Below are 20,221 nucleotides of genomic sequence, written 5' to 3'. Positions count from 1 at the left end.
AAGACGCCCCGAGAAACAAAAATTCAAGGAGCTGTTTTATCAACATGGTTTCCTTCTTCACGACTAAGGAATATGACCTTAAAATCTCTTCCGCCAGGGTTCTTGTTCTTGCGCACAATCCCCTACGTCGCGCCAGCTTTGCACCAATAGGTGTAAGCTATTTTCTTATCCCCTGAGACCAGAAATTACAACAAGATCAAGCTGAAATTGCGGCTCGTTTATACCGGGTTTGAGGTCGCAGCACTTGTGCGAGAAATTGTTGGAGTAAAATTGAATCAAAATTCGTTTGTGTAAACGAGCCTTACGTACGCCTGATAAAAAAAATACTATTCCTGGAGGACAGGTCGTGGGAAAGTGTCGCAACAGCAGGGGAATGAGTCAAAGCGGAACTGTGAATGGGTTGATAAATAGACGGGTTTGTTCAAAGTACAACTATGAACTGCACCAGGTAGGGCGTTTCTTTTTAGCAAAAATACGTCATTAAACCATTGTCTTGTTAATTGGCAGTTTCCTTGAAATTTCGTAGTCGCAAAAAGGCAACGCGACGCAAAAGATAAAACCCCCACTCCTAATTAAAAATATGTTATCGACGAAATTGTTTAGTCTAGCAAATGAACCATTCATGCATAGATGATGCAGGTTCTTTCATTTCGCTTCAAATATTCCTCGTCCTACTGACAAAAAAAAAACCTACAGTGCTTGCAGTGTGGTAGAATCTCGTAGCCGAAGTTAAAGTACGATTGAATCAACAGATCTCGAATTACACAATTATTGAACGTTAGTGGTACTTTTAGTTACCATGGTAACTAATCAGGGAAGTGGTAGAGATATTGAGTGATAATTGGAAAGTTGTTATTTGTTTTCAATAAAGCTTTCTTTCTATATGCTAAGGTAGTTTTGCTTCAATATGCGACAAAATGAAGATTTATCCCTTCTCTCGCGCAAAATGGTGTCACGGATCATACATGATTAGACCAACACTATGTTCTGTTCTACAAATCATATTCAAAGGTCGACTGATCTCCGTTATAAACAAGCATCATTTGAAGTCGTCTTGTTAGCTTTGTTTACTTTGTGGTTAAGCTGTACCATCTTAATCGTAAAATTTATATTTTGGTTTGAAAAAGCGAGTGTTGTACCCACGATTTAGAACTTGTACGCACAGTTGCAAAAATACTGAGCATCTTCCAATTTCAATTGTACACATACGCTAGCTGTGAAGTGTTTAGCCCGTCAAACTTTGAGTCGTATTTCCTATCGGGAGACCTGAAGGTCGGTGGTTCGAAGCTTAAATTGGTCTCTGCATTATCATGTTGTTTCCTTAGACACGAACCTTTACTCCACATTGTCTCTCTTCACCCAGGTATATTAATGGTAATAGGCGACATGCCACTGGGGTGACACTATGACGGACTAGCATCCCATTCAGGAGGAGAGTTACTGTAGTAATACTCCCGGATGCTCTATGCTACAGAAAAACGGGTAAAGCTACTGCCGTGGGCCACTTAGGCTCGAAGCGCGACTTTACTTTACTTTTTCAAAATACGCGTTATATTTTTCAAATAAAATAAAAGAAAAACTGGGATATCAAATGACATGAGACTTGACTGACCTTATAACTTAAATTGACTAAACAGATTTAGGTAAACTAGGACGGAAACAATACAGCAATCAATCTAACAGGAAGCTGAAAATCTGAAATCTCAGTAACTACACATTTATTGCTCATGGTTGGCTCCAGTATGTCTAATATGAAAATTTCAACTGAAGTGCGTCTGACTAAACAGCTCTGACATATGTTCTACTAACTTGCTCTCGTTTGACCGGCCGTTAGTATTTCTTCAAAATTCAATCCGAATTTCTGAGGTCATTTATGCCTTTCAAACCGGAATGAGCAGTTAGGTGATGTTGGTGAGCCTGTGCAACGAATATCTAACAGTTTCTAAGGAGTCAACATAACAGGCCCAAAGTACTACGGGGAACAAATTCCACTGCGGTCATAATGAGCTACAAGAAACCCACAATTAACTTTGCACATGCTGAATAATTCAAGGTTTGTTTGTAGCGATAGCCACACTGAACAAAACATTCACAGGCAAACATCACGGTTGGTCACGCTTCACTCACAACAGCAAAATTGTTCGAATCATATTACAAGAATCACGCATTTCAAGGGTTAATCAGAGCCTGTTTGTGTTTCTCAGTCGATTATCATTCGATATTAAAGCTTTGGTCAGACGAAATCCTGCGTATTTGTTATAAGCTAATATTCGTTCTGAGTTCTTCATCACGTAAATAGAGTATTTATAGTCCACTGACGTGTTACGACATTGTGCAATTTGCATATAGCATTTTAGAAGTGCTTAAAGCACAAGTGTACGGAAAACAAGTTCCCTGTGGTGATAACTGTCTGAAATAATTACTCATAGAAATGTCGTGTTGGAGATCATATTTTGAAGAAAACGATGTCTTCATTTATAAATAAAACGATATCGAAAGGAACAAAGCAGTCACGGCAGGAAGTTTACCTAAGTTTGCTAGAAAAAGCCGAGAAAAGCGCAACCACAAACTCTTTGACCTTCATTGAACAACTTCACTGAACAACTTTATCCATCGGGCGATTTTCACGGCCTGTTTAAGCGAATACCTTACAATCAGAACAGATTTGAAGAAAGGAGGCGTAGCGCCCGCTGGTTATGCGTTACATAGTGTGATTATGAATCATTGCTTATTATTATTATCTGTGTGTCACCCGTAATTCCACAGCCTAGCCATTTGCCGAGGGGTAAACCACAGACTGCCAAAGCGTTTCGTTTCTTAAGTTTCTACCACACTGGTAATGGATCTCTAGCTGATAAACTGTTTGGGACGACGAAGTCTTAGTTCCATGATAAACCAGTGAAACCAGTCGGGGAGATAGAACACTTCAGACATCAGCGTGCATATCTGAATGCTCAGTATGTCAGAAAGCAGGAAGTCAAATACCTTAGCTTGATGAACAAGCAACGAAAGCAATCAAACTCTTTGAAATTCATTGAATAACTTACATTACACTACAGTGCATTACAAACCAACAGCAAGCTTAACAAAGCATTTTTTTACCGTAGAAGCTACAGATCTGTCGAGTGATTTAATGTGAGCTTTGAATTTACTACATGCCCGCGATCGATATTAATCAACAATAGAGAAACCGCTCGATAACTTTACTGTCAAAGGCATGTTTCATCCCAGAACGTCCTACAAAGCCATCAGCAAAACATAGCAAATGGAATTACACTCACCTGATATCAAAGAGAGAAAGAAAGAGAGGAATACCACCCGGAAATATAGCTTGGAATTACACTGCGCCATGTTGGTTTGTTTCAGTTTCCACAGAATGCTATATCATGCCCGTGACTCCACGTTTCGCTCGGCTGACCATTCGTTCAAGCGGCCAATTAATAAGTTGTTTCAACTGTTAAGATATTGGCTTCAGCATATTCAATCGTATCAGCAGGATGTGATGTTGTGGTTTGTATCGGTTTTGAGTTCTCCGTCATTTGGACCCGCAATTGCGCAAGCCTGTTCCGGTTTAATATTTTACAACAGATTACGCTGTCGTTTCTGACCAATTAACTTTTTTCAAAACGTCGCTGTATGTTTGTTCCTTATTTACATAATTGAAAATCAAAGACAAAGACATTCTTCCAAAGACGTCGCCGGTGACTTAATTCCTTTGGACTAGTTTTCGATTTCTATTACGCTTTTGCGTGACTGTACAAAACAAGCTACATGTATCCATTTTTTCTTCACGTTTAAAACGACTCTGGAGAAATCAAGTTATGACAGTTATTGATCAGGGCCCGGTTGCTCGAAGCATGGTTAGCGCTAACCCGGGTTAGATACCATGACAACCTATAGGTTTTAATACTCCTTAACCAATGGTTAGCGCTAACCATGCTTCGAGCAACTCAGCCCAGTAGTATACTGAAGGATGAGGTTCTCTCATAAAACTCTTGTGCAGTGAACATTAATAATTTTTCCAACCGAAGAAACTTCAACTTGTGGAAGGAAAAGGACTTACATCGCAGATTGAGCGTTGTCAAGACACTACGACCTCTTGCCTTCAAAACGGAAGGATAAAGTCGGATCAAGATTTCAAGGCAATAAAGTCAAGAAATTCAGAATTTTATCAGGTGACAGATGATAAACATTTACCAAAATTGATTTGAAAACCACTTTAACTAAAAGAAAAGGAATCATTTAGTGGATCTAGAGTATTTTCTTTTTTTTTAAATTTTATCTAAAATAATTTAAACGGCTTTTCTTTGATTGACGTCCAGCATAACGTAATTCTTTTGAAGACAAGAGGTCGCGTGGCGCTGTAAGCCCTTTTGTCAATAATGTTTTGAACAGATGAAACAACATCAGAGGCTATGTTTACATTAGCCTCCCTCTCAGATCAGACGCTCTTTTGGCCCGTCACGCAACAACAACAACAACAATAAAAAAAAAAAAAGTGCGTGACGAGCCAAAAGTGGAGGCTATTGTTGCGATCGTTGGTCTTTTCGTTGGTCTGGTAAAGATCAGCTGTCCATGAAATTTTCATTTATTTATTTATTTATTTTTTTTGGAAAGGTTTTATTCTGGTAGACATTCTAGGGTGTTCATAGAAGTTTTCGTCTTTTCAACGTTGTGTTTGAGGCTAAAAAGGTAGGAAAGAAACCTAAAAGAAACGAAATTGAAATTAAATCATAGGCGAGTTAGAATAAATAAATAAAATAATTGGTCGGCAATAGTTTGACCTTTCGCTAAGCCAATTTTGATCAAAGGCAGCAACAACCCGCTACCCGCTTACATAGGAAAAAAGCCTTTATTTTTATTAATTAATTAATTAATCTACTTATTTATTTATTTATTTATTTATTTATCTATTTATTACATCGTGTTATTTCAATATGAAGAGGCGGGAGGATCATCCCATTATCAGCCTTCCCCATCCTTTTTTTTTTTTTTTTTTTTTTTTTTTTTGCAATTTAAACTTAAATAAGGAAGCATTCTTTTGGAATAATCATGGCTAGACTCATCTGATCGGGTCAGGAAGAACACAATACACAGTAGCCCGTTACCAGAAAAACAATATTCTCCCTAATCCGATTTAATCGAAAACATTCAGAGAGTCTTTTTGCTCGCTTATACTTTTCCTTCACCCGCACTGTCTGCTGCCTCTCTCCACCCCACATTCGCTCCCTCGCTCCTCCGCCCAAGTCTTTGAGGAGGCGTTATTCTAATTAGAGGATTACTACAGTCAAACCTGTATATAACGGTCACCCTTGGGAAATGGCCAGGTGACCGTTATATACAGGGTGACCGCTGTACACAGGTTTCTTTTAAACTCCCCCAGAAGTCAATAAATAGCATTTTTATGTACAAATTATCACTCAATTTGCGTTTTAGTGACAATAACGAGTAACAGCAACGCAATAATCAGGATAAAAAAGGCCTATAAAATGTCCGTGGCGTACTTTTACGGAGGTGCAGTATACTCATCTAAGTTTCCTTGTAGGAAAAGCTTTTAACGTAATTATGGATTTAAAAAAATCGGTTATAGTTTTCTGATATTTCGGCGCTCGAAGCTTGATTTCATGTAGTATGTCATTGACTTTACTTAATGTAAAATAAAAAAAAAAATAGTGTGAAAGAAAGTTCTTCATGTCGTACTGAGCAAAGTCTTTCAGCTGCTTTGCAAGCCCGACTGCCTGTGCTACTGTCTTATTCATCAAGGTCAAGTTCTGTGGCATCGCTGCTTTCTCCTTCGCGTCTCAGGGGGGCTAGCTGCAATTTCACCATCTTGGCCATCAAAGAGATCGTTCGGACCTCCTCCCTCCAGTTGGGGTTAGAGTCATCGATATATCCCTTGCATTATTCGTTAATCGTAACCCAATTTCGTGACCGTTATATACAGGTAGAAGATAATGAAATTGTGCATTCAGGAAGTCTAAAGGGTGACCGCGTCCGTTATATACAGGTGACCGCTTTATGCAGGTCAACTTAAAAGTAAATATAAGGGACGATTTTCGGGAAGTTGTTCAGTGACCGTTATACACAGGGTGACCGCTATATACAGGGCCGTTATATACAGGTTTGACTGTAGTATAAATCTATAGACAGGAAGTAACACATTTCACAATCTCCATGGTTTGGCCAGTACGTTACGCATGCGCACATAATCATTGTGGGAGTTTGCTGGTGGAGAGTGCTGAATAGTCTTCAGTAATGCGTGGAGAGCCGAATACACGCTGAGGTAACTTGTAGGTCACAAAACCAAAATATTTCCCTGCCATACATCAGTTACATGCTTCACGTACCTTATTATTGTAAGTCGCAGCAGCTCCTATAATGACTCTTGGGTCTGGGGTTAAAAATTGCCTATTGTGGCCACTACTGGAATAACTAGTTTTAAGACGCGGTTGCTATAGACCTCCGCTCACTACCTCAACCGCTGCCAAGCTTTACTGGTGAGTCTATGGGTTTAGAAATAAATAAATTTGTGATTTACCAAAAAATATTTCAATTTTTTTTTTTTTTAGGCAATATGTGGACAACAACATAGACATATTGGACTGCTGATGCGTTTTCGTTTTCGGTTTGATGACGTAGCATTTGGAAAAACCGATTCACTCATGGCGCTGTGACACTAGGCATTTTTCCTGCAACCTGTCTCGCAATTTCGTTGCGCCGTTGTGACACAAGTTGCACGCGTGTAACATACAGCTAGTCTACTAAAAAAACCATTTTCGACCCCAGTGCTTACGCTTCTAACAAAGAAGAGCTCTGGAGTCGAGAATGTAAGAAAAACCCAATACAAGCGAAAGGTTATGCGCATGCGTAACTTACTTGTCATTACTCGGAGATGGCGTAGTGTTCCACGGCGGCGAAAATATCCTTGGATAGTTTCTTTGCATTCTGATAGTCTTTTAATGGAATTTTGTCATTATATCTTGGCTGCTATCAACCGAATAGCGTCTTTCCGATTTTCGATGTGTTACTGAAAATAGCGTGATACTGTCCCTTTAACATAGCTTTCGATACTGTGACTGAATCGAAAACAGGTAGTTACGAACCAAGAAGATCAAACTCTTGGGATTTACTTCATCTTTCAATGCTAAGTGTTATTGATCTCTTCCGTTGGTTCACTTGTAAAATTTGCCACCTTACATCCCGTGAGACTACTCCGAGCGGCTGTAAACACTTCGTGGCGGATTACACAATCAACAAAGAACTGCAGTGAGAAAGTGTTGGAGAGACACACTTGACTGAGGAACCCTTTCAATTAAAAGGTGGAAACCATGAAAAATAAGATTCAACAGTTTTTTTGGAAGCTTTTGAGTTTGACCTTTGAGCTTATTTGCATTCTTCTTGTTAGAAAATGAAAGCAGGTGCAGTTTTCAGAGCTTATACTGATTTACATAGTTTTCGCGGACAAAGAGAAAAAACACGAAATATGCGCTTGCTAATTAGATCACCCATTACCTCCATCAGGTCGTTTACGATTTACACGAGACTTTGCAGTCGAGACAACGTTTTTTTTAATCGAGTGTATACCCGCATTCTTATTCAGGGAACAAAGAATTAGGTTTAGCGACAACAACTATAGAAACAGCAACGATCACGCAGGAGAAGGGGTAGAGGCCAGGAATCAGATGGAACGGAACTCAGCTGATCAGCTGAAACCCAACCGACCAATCACAGTTCTGCCAACGATTACATAGCAGCACAGTGACAGGACGACCAGCTGAAAGATACTCAGCCAACAAGTACGAGTGCGCTTGACCTAGTAGTAGTACTTCACATGGTTTAAAAACAACTAAGAGGAAGAAAAAGATTGTTCTTTCCTCGTTCTGACTCCTTGTAAGAGATGTCCCTTTGCTAAGCTTTGTTGTTATATTACCAGTAATCTAGAGCGAAGCTTGAAAGTTAAATTATTTTCTCCACAAGGTGGTCAAATCCTGGAAAAGAATGCTCAGCATGCGAGAAAAGGCTGTTTCAATGACACCTGTAACCTCATTTATTTCAAACTCTGGACACAAATCACTACACTACAACGACCGAGGGAGAACTTGGTATTTTCGGTTTTTCGGTTTTGGCAGTTTTTTTAGTTCGGCTTTCCTGTTTTTGCACCCCAAAACTTGTCTTTTTCGGTTTCGTGTCTGTTGCGGCTTGATGCTTTTTCAATTCCTTTTACGGCATTCAGTTTTCGGTTTTAGACCAAAATGCAAGCAGTTTTTCGGATTTGGCATCCGATGTGATTTTTGGTTTCCCCTTTTTCGTTTAGTTTCTCGTCAGCAATTTTGTGCCTCAACTGCGTGCGCGTGCTATAAAGACTCTGCTGCCGCAAGGGAGTTCTCAAGTAGCCTCCTTACGCAGAGGAGGTTCCGGCTGACGACCAAAAACGTAACAAACTGTGCCGGTTAGTTCCCTCTGTGTAGTGGCATGTTAGAGCATTTTACAATCAATAAAGGTCACACGGGACTGATTGCTGCAAGATTTAAATCGAGATCCGAATTCACTTCCAAATTCTTAAAGTTCTGGATTTTTTATGGAGGTTTTCAAAGCTATAGGATAGCTTTTTGCAATAGCAAAAATTTTTGTGAGGAAGATAAAAAAATTCTGGTATAGATAGGGAGAGATACATACATAAATGTTGTAGTTCCATATTATGCTTGGTTTAAATTTTATTTTCCATTGTTTCAAACTTGTTATTATTCTTACCCATACCAAAAAACAATAGGAAGATAAAACTTAAACCAAGGGTAAATTTGAACCACAACATACATACAATCCTTTATCACAGAGGTTTAACATGCTTGTGGGGGCGTGCTCTATCTAATGCTAACTACTACTAAAATTAAGACATCTTTTTAACTTTTACGAATAAAATTTAAAGTGTGACAAATGTTGCCCTCGGCTGCGATTGTATTGAAAGACTGTTAAAATCGAGTTCCTTGCTAAATTTCCTTGTTCCACCTTGGAAATAAAAATTAAAGTTATGGGAGAAATAGTTGGATACTATGTTCATTAAACAGCCCCTCTGCATCTGATATAGTTCTTCATGCAAAACAATTTTCAATTTATTTTTTTTCCAATATTTGTTTGGACGCCTAAAGACCAGCTGTGTTTTATCTGTAAAAAGCAAAGTATTTACATTTTCTTTATATCATACGTTCCTTGACACATCGACGGAAAGTCAGTTGAACAATAATTTCAAAGCGGCCCTGAAATTAGGCATTCTAATCACGTAAATACGCGGATCAAAAACAGCGCTGAAATAAGAAACAACTGCTATGCAAATCCGTGTGGCTCTTTTCACAGAAGGAGCACACAATTTTATACTCGCTCCACTCGGCGCTAAAAAGCTCTGTGTTAAATAAATGACTACAGGTAAAAGTAAAACTGGGCGTGAACAGGAATATAAAAAGCCCCGTAATTATCCTAAATATGCAAGCTGTTTTCCTTTGTCGTTTATTCTCTGCAATTTGTTGGGTGTCCGTGATATCCTGGCGAAGGCGAAAGGTACTTTTCGTCGCTCTATAGATTTGAAAATAGCAAACTGCTATTATACAAAAAGGGATCAGTCGGCAGCAAGCGCTTCTCCGGGACTAAATACACAAGCAATGAGCAGGAAAAAGCCGAAATCCACGTGAAAGCTTTTAACATAACACATCTTGTTTAATTCATTCTCCTGTGATACTGTAATGGAAAAGTTAACGCGATGTATCTATCCAGTGCAACGGTAACCAAATTGAATGTTACAGATACGGTGGTACACATCCAAGCAATAGTCTCTCTAACTTGTATCGTGCCTGAGATGATTAAAAAATAGGCTTTCCCTGTTAACCCTGAGAAAAATTCTGCTGCAGCTAGCGAAGTCATGAAGTATCTTGCAGTTGTTCGCAGCGAGTGGTTAGGTTAGGGTTAGTGGTTAGGGTCATGGCAAGACTCGTCGAAATGTACAGCGAACACGACATGGTTCGGAAACGGGCAAGATGAAAGCGTTTGTGCAAATGCACACACCGACTTCGCAGGTGAATTTTTAGACTACAGTTATTAATATATCCCCTAGAGTTTTCTGATAGCTTGACCCAAAACCAATTAAAGTTGTTTGAAAATCAATTTGTTCTCCGGAGGCAGGCCTTATTTGATGCATTTAATTTCTAGCGTGTTGCATGTTCGAGAAGCAGCTGTTCAAATACTGTAGAACCCCTAACAGTCACTAACACGGCACTGACTGGGGTTAACTTTTCAGTCTCTAAATATTTACGGTACAACGACAAAATGGCCGCGTTTAAACCACACCAAGGAACAATGAAATAAAGTTAAAAAGGCTTTATGTCGTATTGTTTTCAATTCTTCTCTGACGAGTTAGTGGGGCGAGAATCTCAATCTTTCGATAAATTTGGGCGTTCCTGTTTTTTTTTTTTTTTGGGTTGTTGTTGTTGTTGTTGTTATTGTTGTTTTTTTTTTTGTTGTTGTTGTTTTTTTTTTTTACAAAACTTCCTTAAAAGGAAGTGATTTCTGTTACCAGTGACAGTAATTATAACTTTCACGTTCTTATATCGTTTTGGGAATAATGACGTAGTTTCAACGCTATCTGAAATCATACCCGAAGTAGACCTCAAACAATTTCATTGTCAAAGCTTCTATACGTGTACAGAAGCCACAGAAAACGAGAAAGCCCGCCTCGCCTAGAAAAGAATAAAGTAGCTCTCTCTTGGTACCTTAAACCTTTATATTATATATATGTTTTTTAAAACAGTACTATCAACTCTAAAGAAATGACTTTAGTGATTGAACTTTAAACTTAAACCAAACTGTTATTTTTCATAATTAAAAGGAGTAGTTTACCATACAACCATCACATTTAATATATAATATCTCTTGTATCTATAGGAAGCAGTATTCACAAAAAAATATGTCAAAAATAAATATAAAAAAAAAACTGCAGACTAAATGAACACAGTATACTAAGACGAGGAGTTGATGAAGAGTTAGAGGAAGAAAAAGAAAGCTTACGAAGGTCCCACCGAGATTTGAACTCGGATCGCTGGATTCAAAGTCCAGAGTGCTAGCCATTACACCATGGGACCTGTTGCTCAACTTATATCTAAATTTATAGATATGGCACAGGTGCAAGGAATTGAAAACATGTTGCTTAGCAACATTGCAAGATTGATTATTGCCCTGGGAATTAACATATCGCAAATATGTGGAGGCGTGGTGGTGTAGTGGTTAGTGCCTCGACTTTCGATCGGACGGTTAGAAGATCCGAGGGTCGTTGGTTCAAGGCCAGGCTGGTCTCTTCATTGCTGTGTTGTTTCCTTAGACAAGAAACAGTGCTCCACATTGTCTCTCCTCACCCAGGTGTATAAATGGGTACCCGCGACATACTGCTGTTGTAACCCTGCGATGGACTAGTACCCGTCCAGGGGGAAATAGTAATACTTCATGCTACAGAAACCGGGCTAAGCTCCGGCCTTGTGGGCCACTTAGGCTCGTAGTGCGACTTTACTTTGGAAATATATCGATCAAGCAATCCAGCATTTAAATATATTGAACCAACTAACATTTTCACTTGAAATGTATACTGAGGACATATCGATGTTTGAAGCATTGAAGTAGAAAAATATTGTTTCATTTTATTTTATTTTGTTTTGTTTTTCAAATGTTGAGACCGTTTGAAGGATTTTCTTGCAGTGATCGAAAGAGTTTTATTGAAGTGCCCATAACCCCCAAAAAAGTTTTCGCTTAAATAAATTTTTGCACCTGTTTGAAACGCATTGAGCCTTTTTGCGCCTTTTCTCAAGTAAATCTTGACTTTTGTAAGCTGTAAAAGTTACGAAATCTAACCATCATCTGTCCCATGACCGAGCTGGTAAGGGGCATGGGTCTATTCCTTACATGACGTCACAAACTGCTTTGCATGCATTTTCACAAAGACTTAATACAATGCAAATCAGTTTGTGACGTCAAGTAAGGAATAGATCCATGCCCCTTACTATATAGCTCGGTCATGGGACAGATGATGGCTAGATCTCGTAACTTTTACAGCCTATAAAAAGTCAAGATTTGGTTGAAAAAAGGCGCAAAAAGGCTCAATGCGTTTCGAACAGGCGCAAAGATTTATTTGAGCGAAAAATATTTTTGGGATTATAGGCACTTTAAACTTGTTAAATGTGTTTCGACAGAAATTAGACTGGTTTAACTATACAGTTTGTAGACACCCCATCAAAAAATAAAGAATACTATAAACGGACCTAGTTTAAAGTCCTAACCAGTCCAAGGTCCTAAATGGGCAGAGGCGATTCAAAAATGGGATGAGGGGGGACTCAAGCGAACGAGGAAGAGAAAGGACCCTTGGAACGAGTTCGAAAGGGAGTTTTAGCTTTACCCTGTCTAGACCTTGTTTCCATCGTTTTCTGCTGGGGTGCTCCCCCCACTCCACCCCCGTTCTCTCTCTCTCCCCTTCCATAACTCCAAGAGCCTAACAATAACAATGACCCTTGAACAGTCGCACGTCCCAAGATGCTCAGCAACGGGAGGTGGCGACGTCATATGTCGAGGCAATTACAGTACTATTGCCCACAGGGGACGAGGAGGATTAATTAAAGTAAGTATTGCCAAACGGCGGCCAACTTGGATCCAGCATCTTGGATTTCTGAGAAGTCCCCAAAACGTCAATGCAGCAACCCGCTGAATTGAGCGAAGAGTAATCGAAACAAATAGAAGAACACAAACGTGTGCCAAAATCATAAGCTTTAATTTGATATAGGGGTTTAGGTATCTACAGTTTAAACTGGGCGCGCTACCGCTTGGACGCGAGACACCTCTGAAGGTATAGGGTAACCTTAAGGTTGCTGTATATCTTTAAAAGTGTCTCGCGTCCAAGCGATGTAGCGCGTCCGGTTTAAACTGTAGATACCTAAGCCCCTATATCAAATTAAAGCTTATAGAGCTGGCTATCAAACTATACCAAGAATTTTGAAATAAAATGAATTGCCGAATTTTTTACGACTTCTAAATGCGACCGCCCGAATCACCTTTTGAAAGCTAAAAGTCAAAGCGAATTTTTTTTTCGCTAATTTAATTTGCTCCTCAGTTTCCGGACTCAAAGCGCTAAAACAACTTGTCTGCGTTTTGCCATATTCAATTGTAGTGAAAGGTTACAGAACATTTTCGAAATAGGATTAAAAAATGTGGAGTGATCGTAAAAAAATCGCTTTCGGAGAAAAGTATTTCGAAAGAAAAAATTCACAGATAAATTTTTGTTGTTTATATGTTAAACTAGCTACTGTCCAAAATTTGAAGGCAAGCGAACAAATTCCCTTTGAGTTTCAGCTCTTTAAAGTGTCCCCTTCAAGTGAAAAAAAATTGATTCGAGAAAACAACGCTAAAAATTCGACTATTCATTTTATTCAAAATTCTCGGTATAGTGTGATAGCCAGTTACATCAGCTTTCATTTGATATAGGGATTAAGGTATCTACAATTTAAACCGGACACGCTACATCGTTTGGGCGCGAGACACCTCTAAAGGTATACGGCTTCGTGTAAAACAGGAGTTTTCCATTTTTGGAAAAACTTGGCTGTCAAAAATTGCCTGTCATGGTAAGATCAAATTCAATACTGACCTATCACATCAAATTGTCTTCAGATGCGGCTTTGAAAAAAGTCGAAATTTTGATGGCGCTTACTCTGATAATAAAATAACTAAGTAATAAACGTTTTCAAAGTCAGCGCCTTCTTTTAAATAAGGGTTAAGTTGGCTGATCTACCAATCTGAATTTGTTTTCAAATTCGGTTGAAAATTTTGTGCTCTGCTTTTAAGTTGTTTATATGGCTGCCTATGACACTAACCGACCGTTTACTTTCTTTCATTCATTCATTTTACTCCCCTTTCATTTGCACTCGTAAATTAACGGTTCAAACTTCGAAGTTAAACACAATATTATAACCCTTTTGTCTCACACATCGCAGGTGACAAGAAGACCTTTTCTTAATAAAAACAAAAGCTTAAAATTTAATGAGAAGGATAAAAGACTTGCCACCCTCTCATGGATTGGTCTTGATTTAATGCAAAGCCATTTCCAGCAGTTTGTTTGATAATGCCCAACGATAACTTTCCAAGCAGTCAACCACAATACAGCTTTTTTGGTCCATTTTCAATTTATTCCCTTTCCTAAACCAGACACAATCTTCACTGATAGTGCGTTTTCGTGCTTCTACGCATTTGAAGTTTCAATTTAGAGATTACATGTCCTTTGTTTTTGTTTCATAAGTAAAATTGGACATTGTTTTCAGTTTAATTATAACGCAGTGTCAAAGATGTCTTCCCTTGATATTCCGGAGTCAATTTCTTGCAACCCCCTTCCAACCCGGTTTTTTGCCCGCACCTTGTTCTTGAACCTACATTTACTGAAAACTTGGCACAAAGACTGAAGCAATACTTTCAAAGCGGATCGGAAATCAGGCATTCTAATCATGTAAATCCACGGATCAAAAACAGCGCTAAAATAAGAAACAACTGCTATGCAAATCCACACTTTCCTTACAGACCTCGCGCCACACAGATTTTGCTCGTTCAACTCATAAATCTCTGTGTTAAATAACTGCATACTGTTAATAATAAAACTTGGCGTGAACAGGACAATAAAAAGCCCTGTTATTATCGCAAATGTGCAAGCTGTTTTCCTTTGTCGTTTATTCTCTGCAATCTGTTGAGCATCCGTGATATTCTGGCGAAGGCGAAAGGTACTTTTCGTCGCTCTGTAAATTTTAAAATAGCAAACGGCTATTACACAAAACGGGATTAGTACAGCAAAAACACTTCCACAAATCCAAACATATGGCAAGTGCTTCTCAGGGACTAAATACAGTGGAAATGAACTGGAAAAAGCCAAAATCCAAGCGAAAGCTATTAACATAACACATCTTGTTGAATTCATTCTCGTGTGATACTGTAGCGGCAAAGTTATCGCGATGTATCTATCCAACGCGACATTAACTAAATTGTATGTTACAGATACGGTGGTAAAAATCCAAACAACGGTCTCGGTTTTCCACAGGACATCACTTGTTCCGTGCCTGAGATGATTCAAAATTATCCATGAAGAAAAGAAAGCGTTCCCTGTTACCCCTGAGAGAAGCTCGGCCGCAGCTAGCGAAGTCATGAAGTATCTTGCAGTTGTTCGGAGTGAGTGAATTTTCCGCACGGATAAAAGAACGACTGTATTTTCTACAAAGGCCAAAACTCCAGAAATGCAACATATTGTAATCAAAGTAATGTTGAAACTCGACGAAAGGTTGTACAGTGAACACAACGTCATGGTCAAAGCGGATAAGACAACAGCACTTTTGCACACACCCGAATTGACTGTGCATGGATAAAATTTTGCAAATTCTATTACTAATCTGTCTCCCGGGGTTCTTCCGACAGCTTTAGCCAAAAATCAATTAAAAATAGCACTCACGGCTGATATAAGTTGGAAGATTAATTTGACAGGGTTTTGTTCTGAAAAAAAAAAAGGAAGAAGAAGTATCATATGGAGGCTTTTGTTTGTACCTTATTGAATGTTTCTTTCAATGCCGGAGTGGTCTCCAATCCAGCTGTTCAACTTGGTTGAAGACAATGTAAAAAGAACCAAGGTATCGGCACCAGTTGACTGAGAGACCTTTCCTGTCTTCTAAAATACTTATGCTACGAAGAAACAGATAAGTCTAGAGATTATAACTTGACATGAATGTCTTTAAGTGCACCTAACCCCCAATTTTTTTTTTTTTCGCTTTAATAAACCTTTGCACCTGTTCGAAACGAATTGAGCCTTTTTGCGCCTTTTTTCAACCAAATCTTGACTTTTTATAGGCTGTTGAAAGTTACGAAATCTAGCCATCATCTGTCCCGTGACCGAGCTAGTAAGGGGCATGGGTCTATTCCTTACTTGACGTCACAAACTGATTTGCATTGTATTAAGTCTTTGTGAAAATGCATGCGAAGCAGTTTGTGACGTCAAGTAAGGAATAGACCCATGCCCCTTACTAGCTCGGTCATGGGACAGATGATGCTAGATTTCGTAACTTTTACAGCCTATAAAAAGTCAAGATTTGGTTAAAAAAACAGGCGCTAAATAGCGCAATATGTTTCGAACAGGTGCAAAGATTTATTTAAGAGAAGGTGCACTTGAATTGGATTTGAATAAGAAAGGATATTCAACACTCGTACCGTGGCATGAAGCAAAGTGACAAAAAAATGTGACGTAGTTTTTTTTTCTTTGGGGGAATGGTGGTTTTGTTTTGTGTCATACATTTTTTTTGTTTGTTTTCTTTTTTTTTCCTTTATAGAAATTTAGCAATGTATACGGTAAAAATTGGAAATCAAAAGATTTTTCCTGCAATTAAATGTACGTGAACATTACGTAGCACAGAAGTTCGTGTTCTGCAATCATGTACAACAACTACACGTTCAAGTGTAAATCTATAATTTATTTTCTCTCGTAGCTCCACCAAAAACTGAACTGTCAGTCCAGAATGGCAAAAGGTAGGATTTTTTAGTTTCCCACCGAAAGGAAAGCTGAGAGATGCCAGGCTTGCTAAAATACGGAGAGACGAAGGCGAATACTTTAAAGTGAAAGATACAACTAAAGTCTGCTCTTTGCACTTCGAATTGAGTAAAATCAAGAAAGGATTTGGTGGTAAATGGTCGTAAATGTGACGTCTGTCCTAAAGAGCCTCGACTCCGTGTTATCTTAACCCATACCGTGCGGCGGGCATCTTTATGAATTCGGTATATTAGAGAGCTTAAGCAACGACGGCGGCAACGGCAACGACAACGCCGCAACGCAATAGGTTTAATGAGCAAAAGCAATCGCTCTGCACGTGCATTTTACATTTTCATACATTTCTTTTCCATCCTCTGCGAAACTACAACGTGAAATGACCACATTTAAGGTTTTGTGGAGAACGTGAACGCACGACGGTAAATTTTTCATTTTCTTTCTTAATGTGTACGCCACTCCTTCCAATTTGGTTCCTGGGTCGTTCCTGGATAGTTCACCATTTTTTAAAAGCGAGTTGAAATAATTGCGAAGTAGTACAAATGAAATAAACATATATTCTCGGGTGACGTTTTCGTTGCCGTTACCGTCGTCGTTGCTTAAGTTCCCTAATTGCCAAACTGCGGCCAACTTCGATCCGCCCATCTTGGATTTCTGGAATTCCCCAAACCTTCAATGAAGAAAACCGTCAAAATTGAGCGAAGAGTAATAAAAAAAAATAGAACAACAAAAGAACTAGCTAAAACTATAAAAGTTATTTTAAAAGAGTTAACTATTCTTAATGTACAACAGGAGTTTTCCATTTTCGGAAAAATCTGCCTCTCATGCAGAAATTAGATATCAAAGTAACATCAAATAAAATTAATACTAACCTATGAAATCAAATTGTTTCCAGATACATTCCTGAAAAGGTCAGCATTTGATTTCGATGGCATTCGCTCTAATAGTAAAAAAGTAAGCAATAAACGTTTTCAAAGTCGGCACATTCGTAGTTGGCTGATCTATAAATCTGATTATTGTTTTCAAATTCGGTTGAAAATTTTGTACTCTGTTTTCAAGTTGTTGCTGTTGTTGTTTTCGCTGCCTATGACATTAACCGACCGTTTACTTTTTTTCATTCCAGTTCTGTTTTGCTCCCTTTTTCATTTGCACTCGCAAATTAATGGTTTAAACTTCAAAGCAAAACGCAATCTTATAACCCTTTTGTCTTACACATCGCAGGTGACAAGGAGACACTTTTAATAAAATACAAAAGCTTAAATTTAATGAGAAGGATAAAAGACTTCAATACTCTCATAGGTCTTGATTTAATGCAAAGCTATTTCCAGAATTTTGTTTGAAAATGTGCAACGATTAATTTCTAAGCAGTCAACCACAATACAGCTTTTTAGGTCAATTTTAAATCTATTCCAACTCTAAAACCAGAGACAATATTCACTGATGATGCGTTTTCGTGTTTCTACGCATTTGAAGTTTTAATTTAGAGATTTTATTGCTTTTATTTTCGTTTGATAAATAAAGCAAGGCATTGTTTTCAGTTTAATTATAGTGTAGTGTCAAAGATGTCAATTTCTTGCAACCCCTCTCCAACTCGGTCTTTTGCCCGCACCTTGTTCTTGAACCTACACTTACTGAAAACTTGGCACGAAGACTGCAGCAACACTTTCAAAGCGGATCGGAAATCAGGCATTCTAATCATGTAAATCCACGGGTCACAAACAGCGCTAAAATAAGAGACAACTGCTATGCAAATCCATACTCTCCTTCCAGCCCCAACGACACACTTACTTTGCTCGTTCAACTCATAAATCTCTGTGTTAAATAACTGGATGCAGTTAAGAATAAAACTCGGCGTGAACAGGACAATAAAAAGCCCTGTTATTATCGCAAATGTGCAAGCTGTTTTCCTTTGTCGCTTATTCTCTGCAATCTGTTGAGCATCCGTGATATTCTGGCGAAGGCGAAAGGTACTTTTCGTCGCTCGGTAGATTTTAAAATAGCAAACGGCTATTACACAAAACGGGATTAGTACAGCAAAAATACTTTCACAAATCCAAACATATGGCAAGTGCTTCTCAGGGACTAAATACAGTGGAAATGAACTGGAAAAAGCCAAAATCCACGCGAAAGCTATTAACATAACGCATCTTGTTAAATCCATTCTCGTGTGATACTGTAGCGGCAAAGTTATCGCGATGTATCTATCCAACGCGACATTAACTAAATTGTATATTACAGATACGGTGGTAAACATCCAAACAACAGTCTCGGTTTTCCAAGGGAAATAACTTGTATCGTGCCTGAGATGATTCAAAATTAATCATGAAGAAAAGAAAGCGTTCCCTGTTACCCCTGAGAGAAGTTCGGCCGCAGCTAGCGAAGTCATGAAGTATCTTGCAGTTGGTCGCAGTGAGTGGATTTTCCGCACGGATAAAAGAACGACTGTATTTTCTACAAAGGCCAAAACTCCAGAAATGCAACATATTGTAATCAAAGTCATGTTGAAACTCGACGAAAGGTAGTGCAGTGAACACGACGTCATGGTGGAAGCGGAGAAGACAAAAGCACTTTTGCACACACGCGAATTGACTGTGCATGGATGAAATTTTGCAAATACTATTACTAATCTGTCTCCCGGGGTTCTTCCGACAGTTTTAGCGAAAAATCAATTAAAAATAGCACTCATGGTTGATATAAGTTTGAAAGTTAATTTGTTCACCGGAAACAGGGTTTTGTTTCTGAAAAAAGAAGTATCACATGGAGGCTTTTGTTTATACCGTATTGAATGTTTCTTTCAATGAGTGATCTCCAATCCAGCTGTTCAACTTGGTTGAAGACAATGTAAAAAGAACCAAGGTATCGGCACCAGTTGACTGAGAGACCTTTCAGTCTTTTAAAATACGTATGCTACGAAGAAACGGATAAGTCTAGAGATTATAACTTGACATGAATGTCTTAATTGGACTCGAATAAGAAGGGAAATTCAACACTCGTACCACGGCTTGAAGCGGAGTTACAAAAAATGTGAAGCAGTTTTTCTTTTCCGGGTGGGAGAGTAGTGTTTTTTTCTTTGTTTTCTTTTGTCTTTTTCAGAAATTTAGCAACGTATACGTTAAAAATTAAAAACCAAAAGATTTTTCCCGCAATAAAAGTGTCTGAACATTTGCACAGTTGTCCGTGTTCCTGCAGTCATGAACAACCACTATACCTACAAGAACAATTCTATACTTTATTTTCTCTCGTAGCTCTATCAGTACGTGATAGTTTGCGTGGAAGTTGTGCAACAAATTTTAAAACGTAGTGTATACAGTTACTAAAAGAAGCTTACATGATGCATTAATAACATATGAGTTCCTTTTTGGCCAATTGATACTAAGCTTCCATTGTTACTTAGCTCCCCAAACCCTTATTCGAAATGAACCACTTATATGTTTAACTGAAGAAATCATATCATATCAAGACATAGGAGAGCATCCTAGGCAAACAAAAAGGCTTTCCCTGATTCCTTTTCCCATTAGCGAGTCAAAATTTTGATTGCAACTTGCAAAAAGGCATTATGGTACATGTCACAGTTTTACTTGGTTGTAAATAGTGATGATAATTTGTGGTAGTTTTCAGTTGTAGGTCTTGTTTACT

The 20,221-nt window shown here is 38.5% G+C and overlaps 2 protein-coding genes and 1 non-coding gene across 5 annotated transcripts in view; all 3 read right to left on the bottom strand.

The window, feature by feature from the left end:
• Positions 1–3,596, bottom strand: part of LOC146482870 (receptor-type tyrosine-protein phosphatase delta-like) — a 74,130-nt gene extending 70,534 nt beyond the window's left edge. The window contains exon 1 of one of the 3 annotated variants that reach the window (XM_085106682.1): positions 3,282–3,596. In XM_085106682.1, the coding sequence (XP_084962808.1) occupies positions 3,282–3,351 (70 nt within the window). In that variant the 5' untranslated portion in view covers positions 3,352–3,596. The remainder of the gene's footprint in view (positions 1–3,281) is intronic. The other 2 variants (XM_085106684.1, XM_085106683.1) reach the window with 2 other exon arrangements.
• Positions 3,597–11,054: 7,458 nt separating this feature from the next.
• On the bottom strand, positions 11,055–11,126 carry Trnaq-uug (transfer RNA glutamine (anticodon UUG)). Its single transcript has one exon. It is a non-coding gene; the product is annotated as a tRNA-Gln (tRNA).
• A 3,072-nt stretch (positions 11,127–14,198) lies between these two features.
• On the bottom strand, positions 14,199–15,350 carry LOC146482868 (beta-2 adrenergic receptor-like). Its single transcript, XM_085106685.1, has one exon. The coding sequence runs from the start codon at positions 15,203–15,205 to the stop codon at positions 14,342–14,344; it is 864 nt and encodes a 287-aa protein (XP_084962811.1). The 5' UTR covers positions 15,206–15,350; the 3' UTR covers positions 14,199–14,341.
• Between the last annotated feature and the right edge of the window lie 4,871 nt (positions 15,351–20,221).

Source organism: Pavona decussata, unplaced genomic scaffold, assembly GCF_977016875.1.
Source record: "Pavona decussata unplaced genomic scaffold, jaPavDecu1.1 SCAFFOLD_42, whole genome shotgun sequence".
Taxonomy (NCBI): Eukaryota; Metazoa; Cnidaria; class Anthozoa; order Scleractinia; family Agariciidae; genus Pavona; species Pavona decussata.
Note: the sequence above shows the minus strand (reverse complement) of the source record. Positions and strands in the feature narration are given on the sequence as shown.

Coding starts and splice junctions, on each gene's coding strand:
- LOC146482868 (XM_085106685.1), bottom strand. CDS start 15,205: ATGACTTCGCTAGCTGCGGCCGAGCTTCTCTCAGGGGTAACAGGGAAC.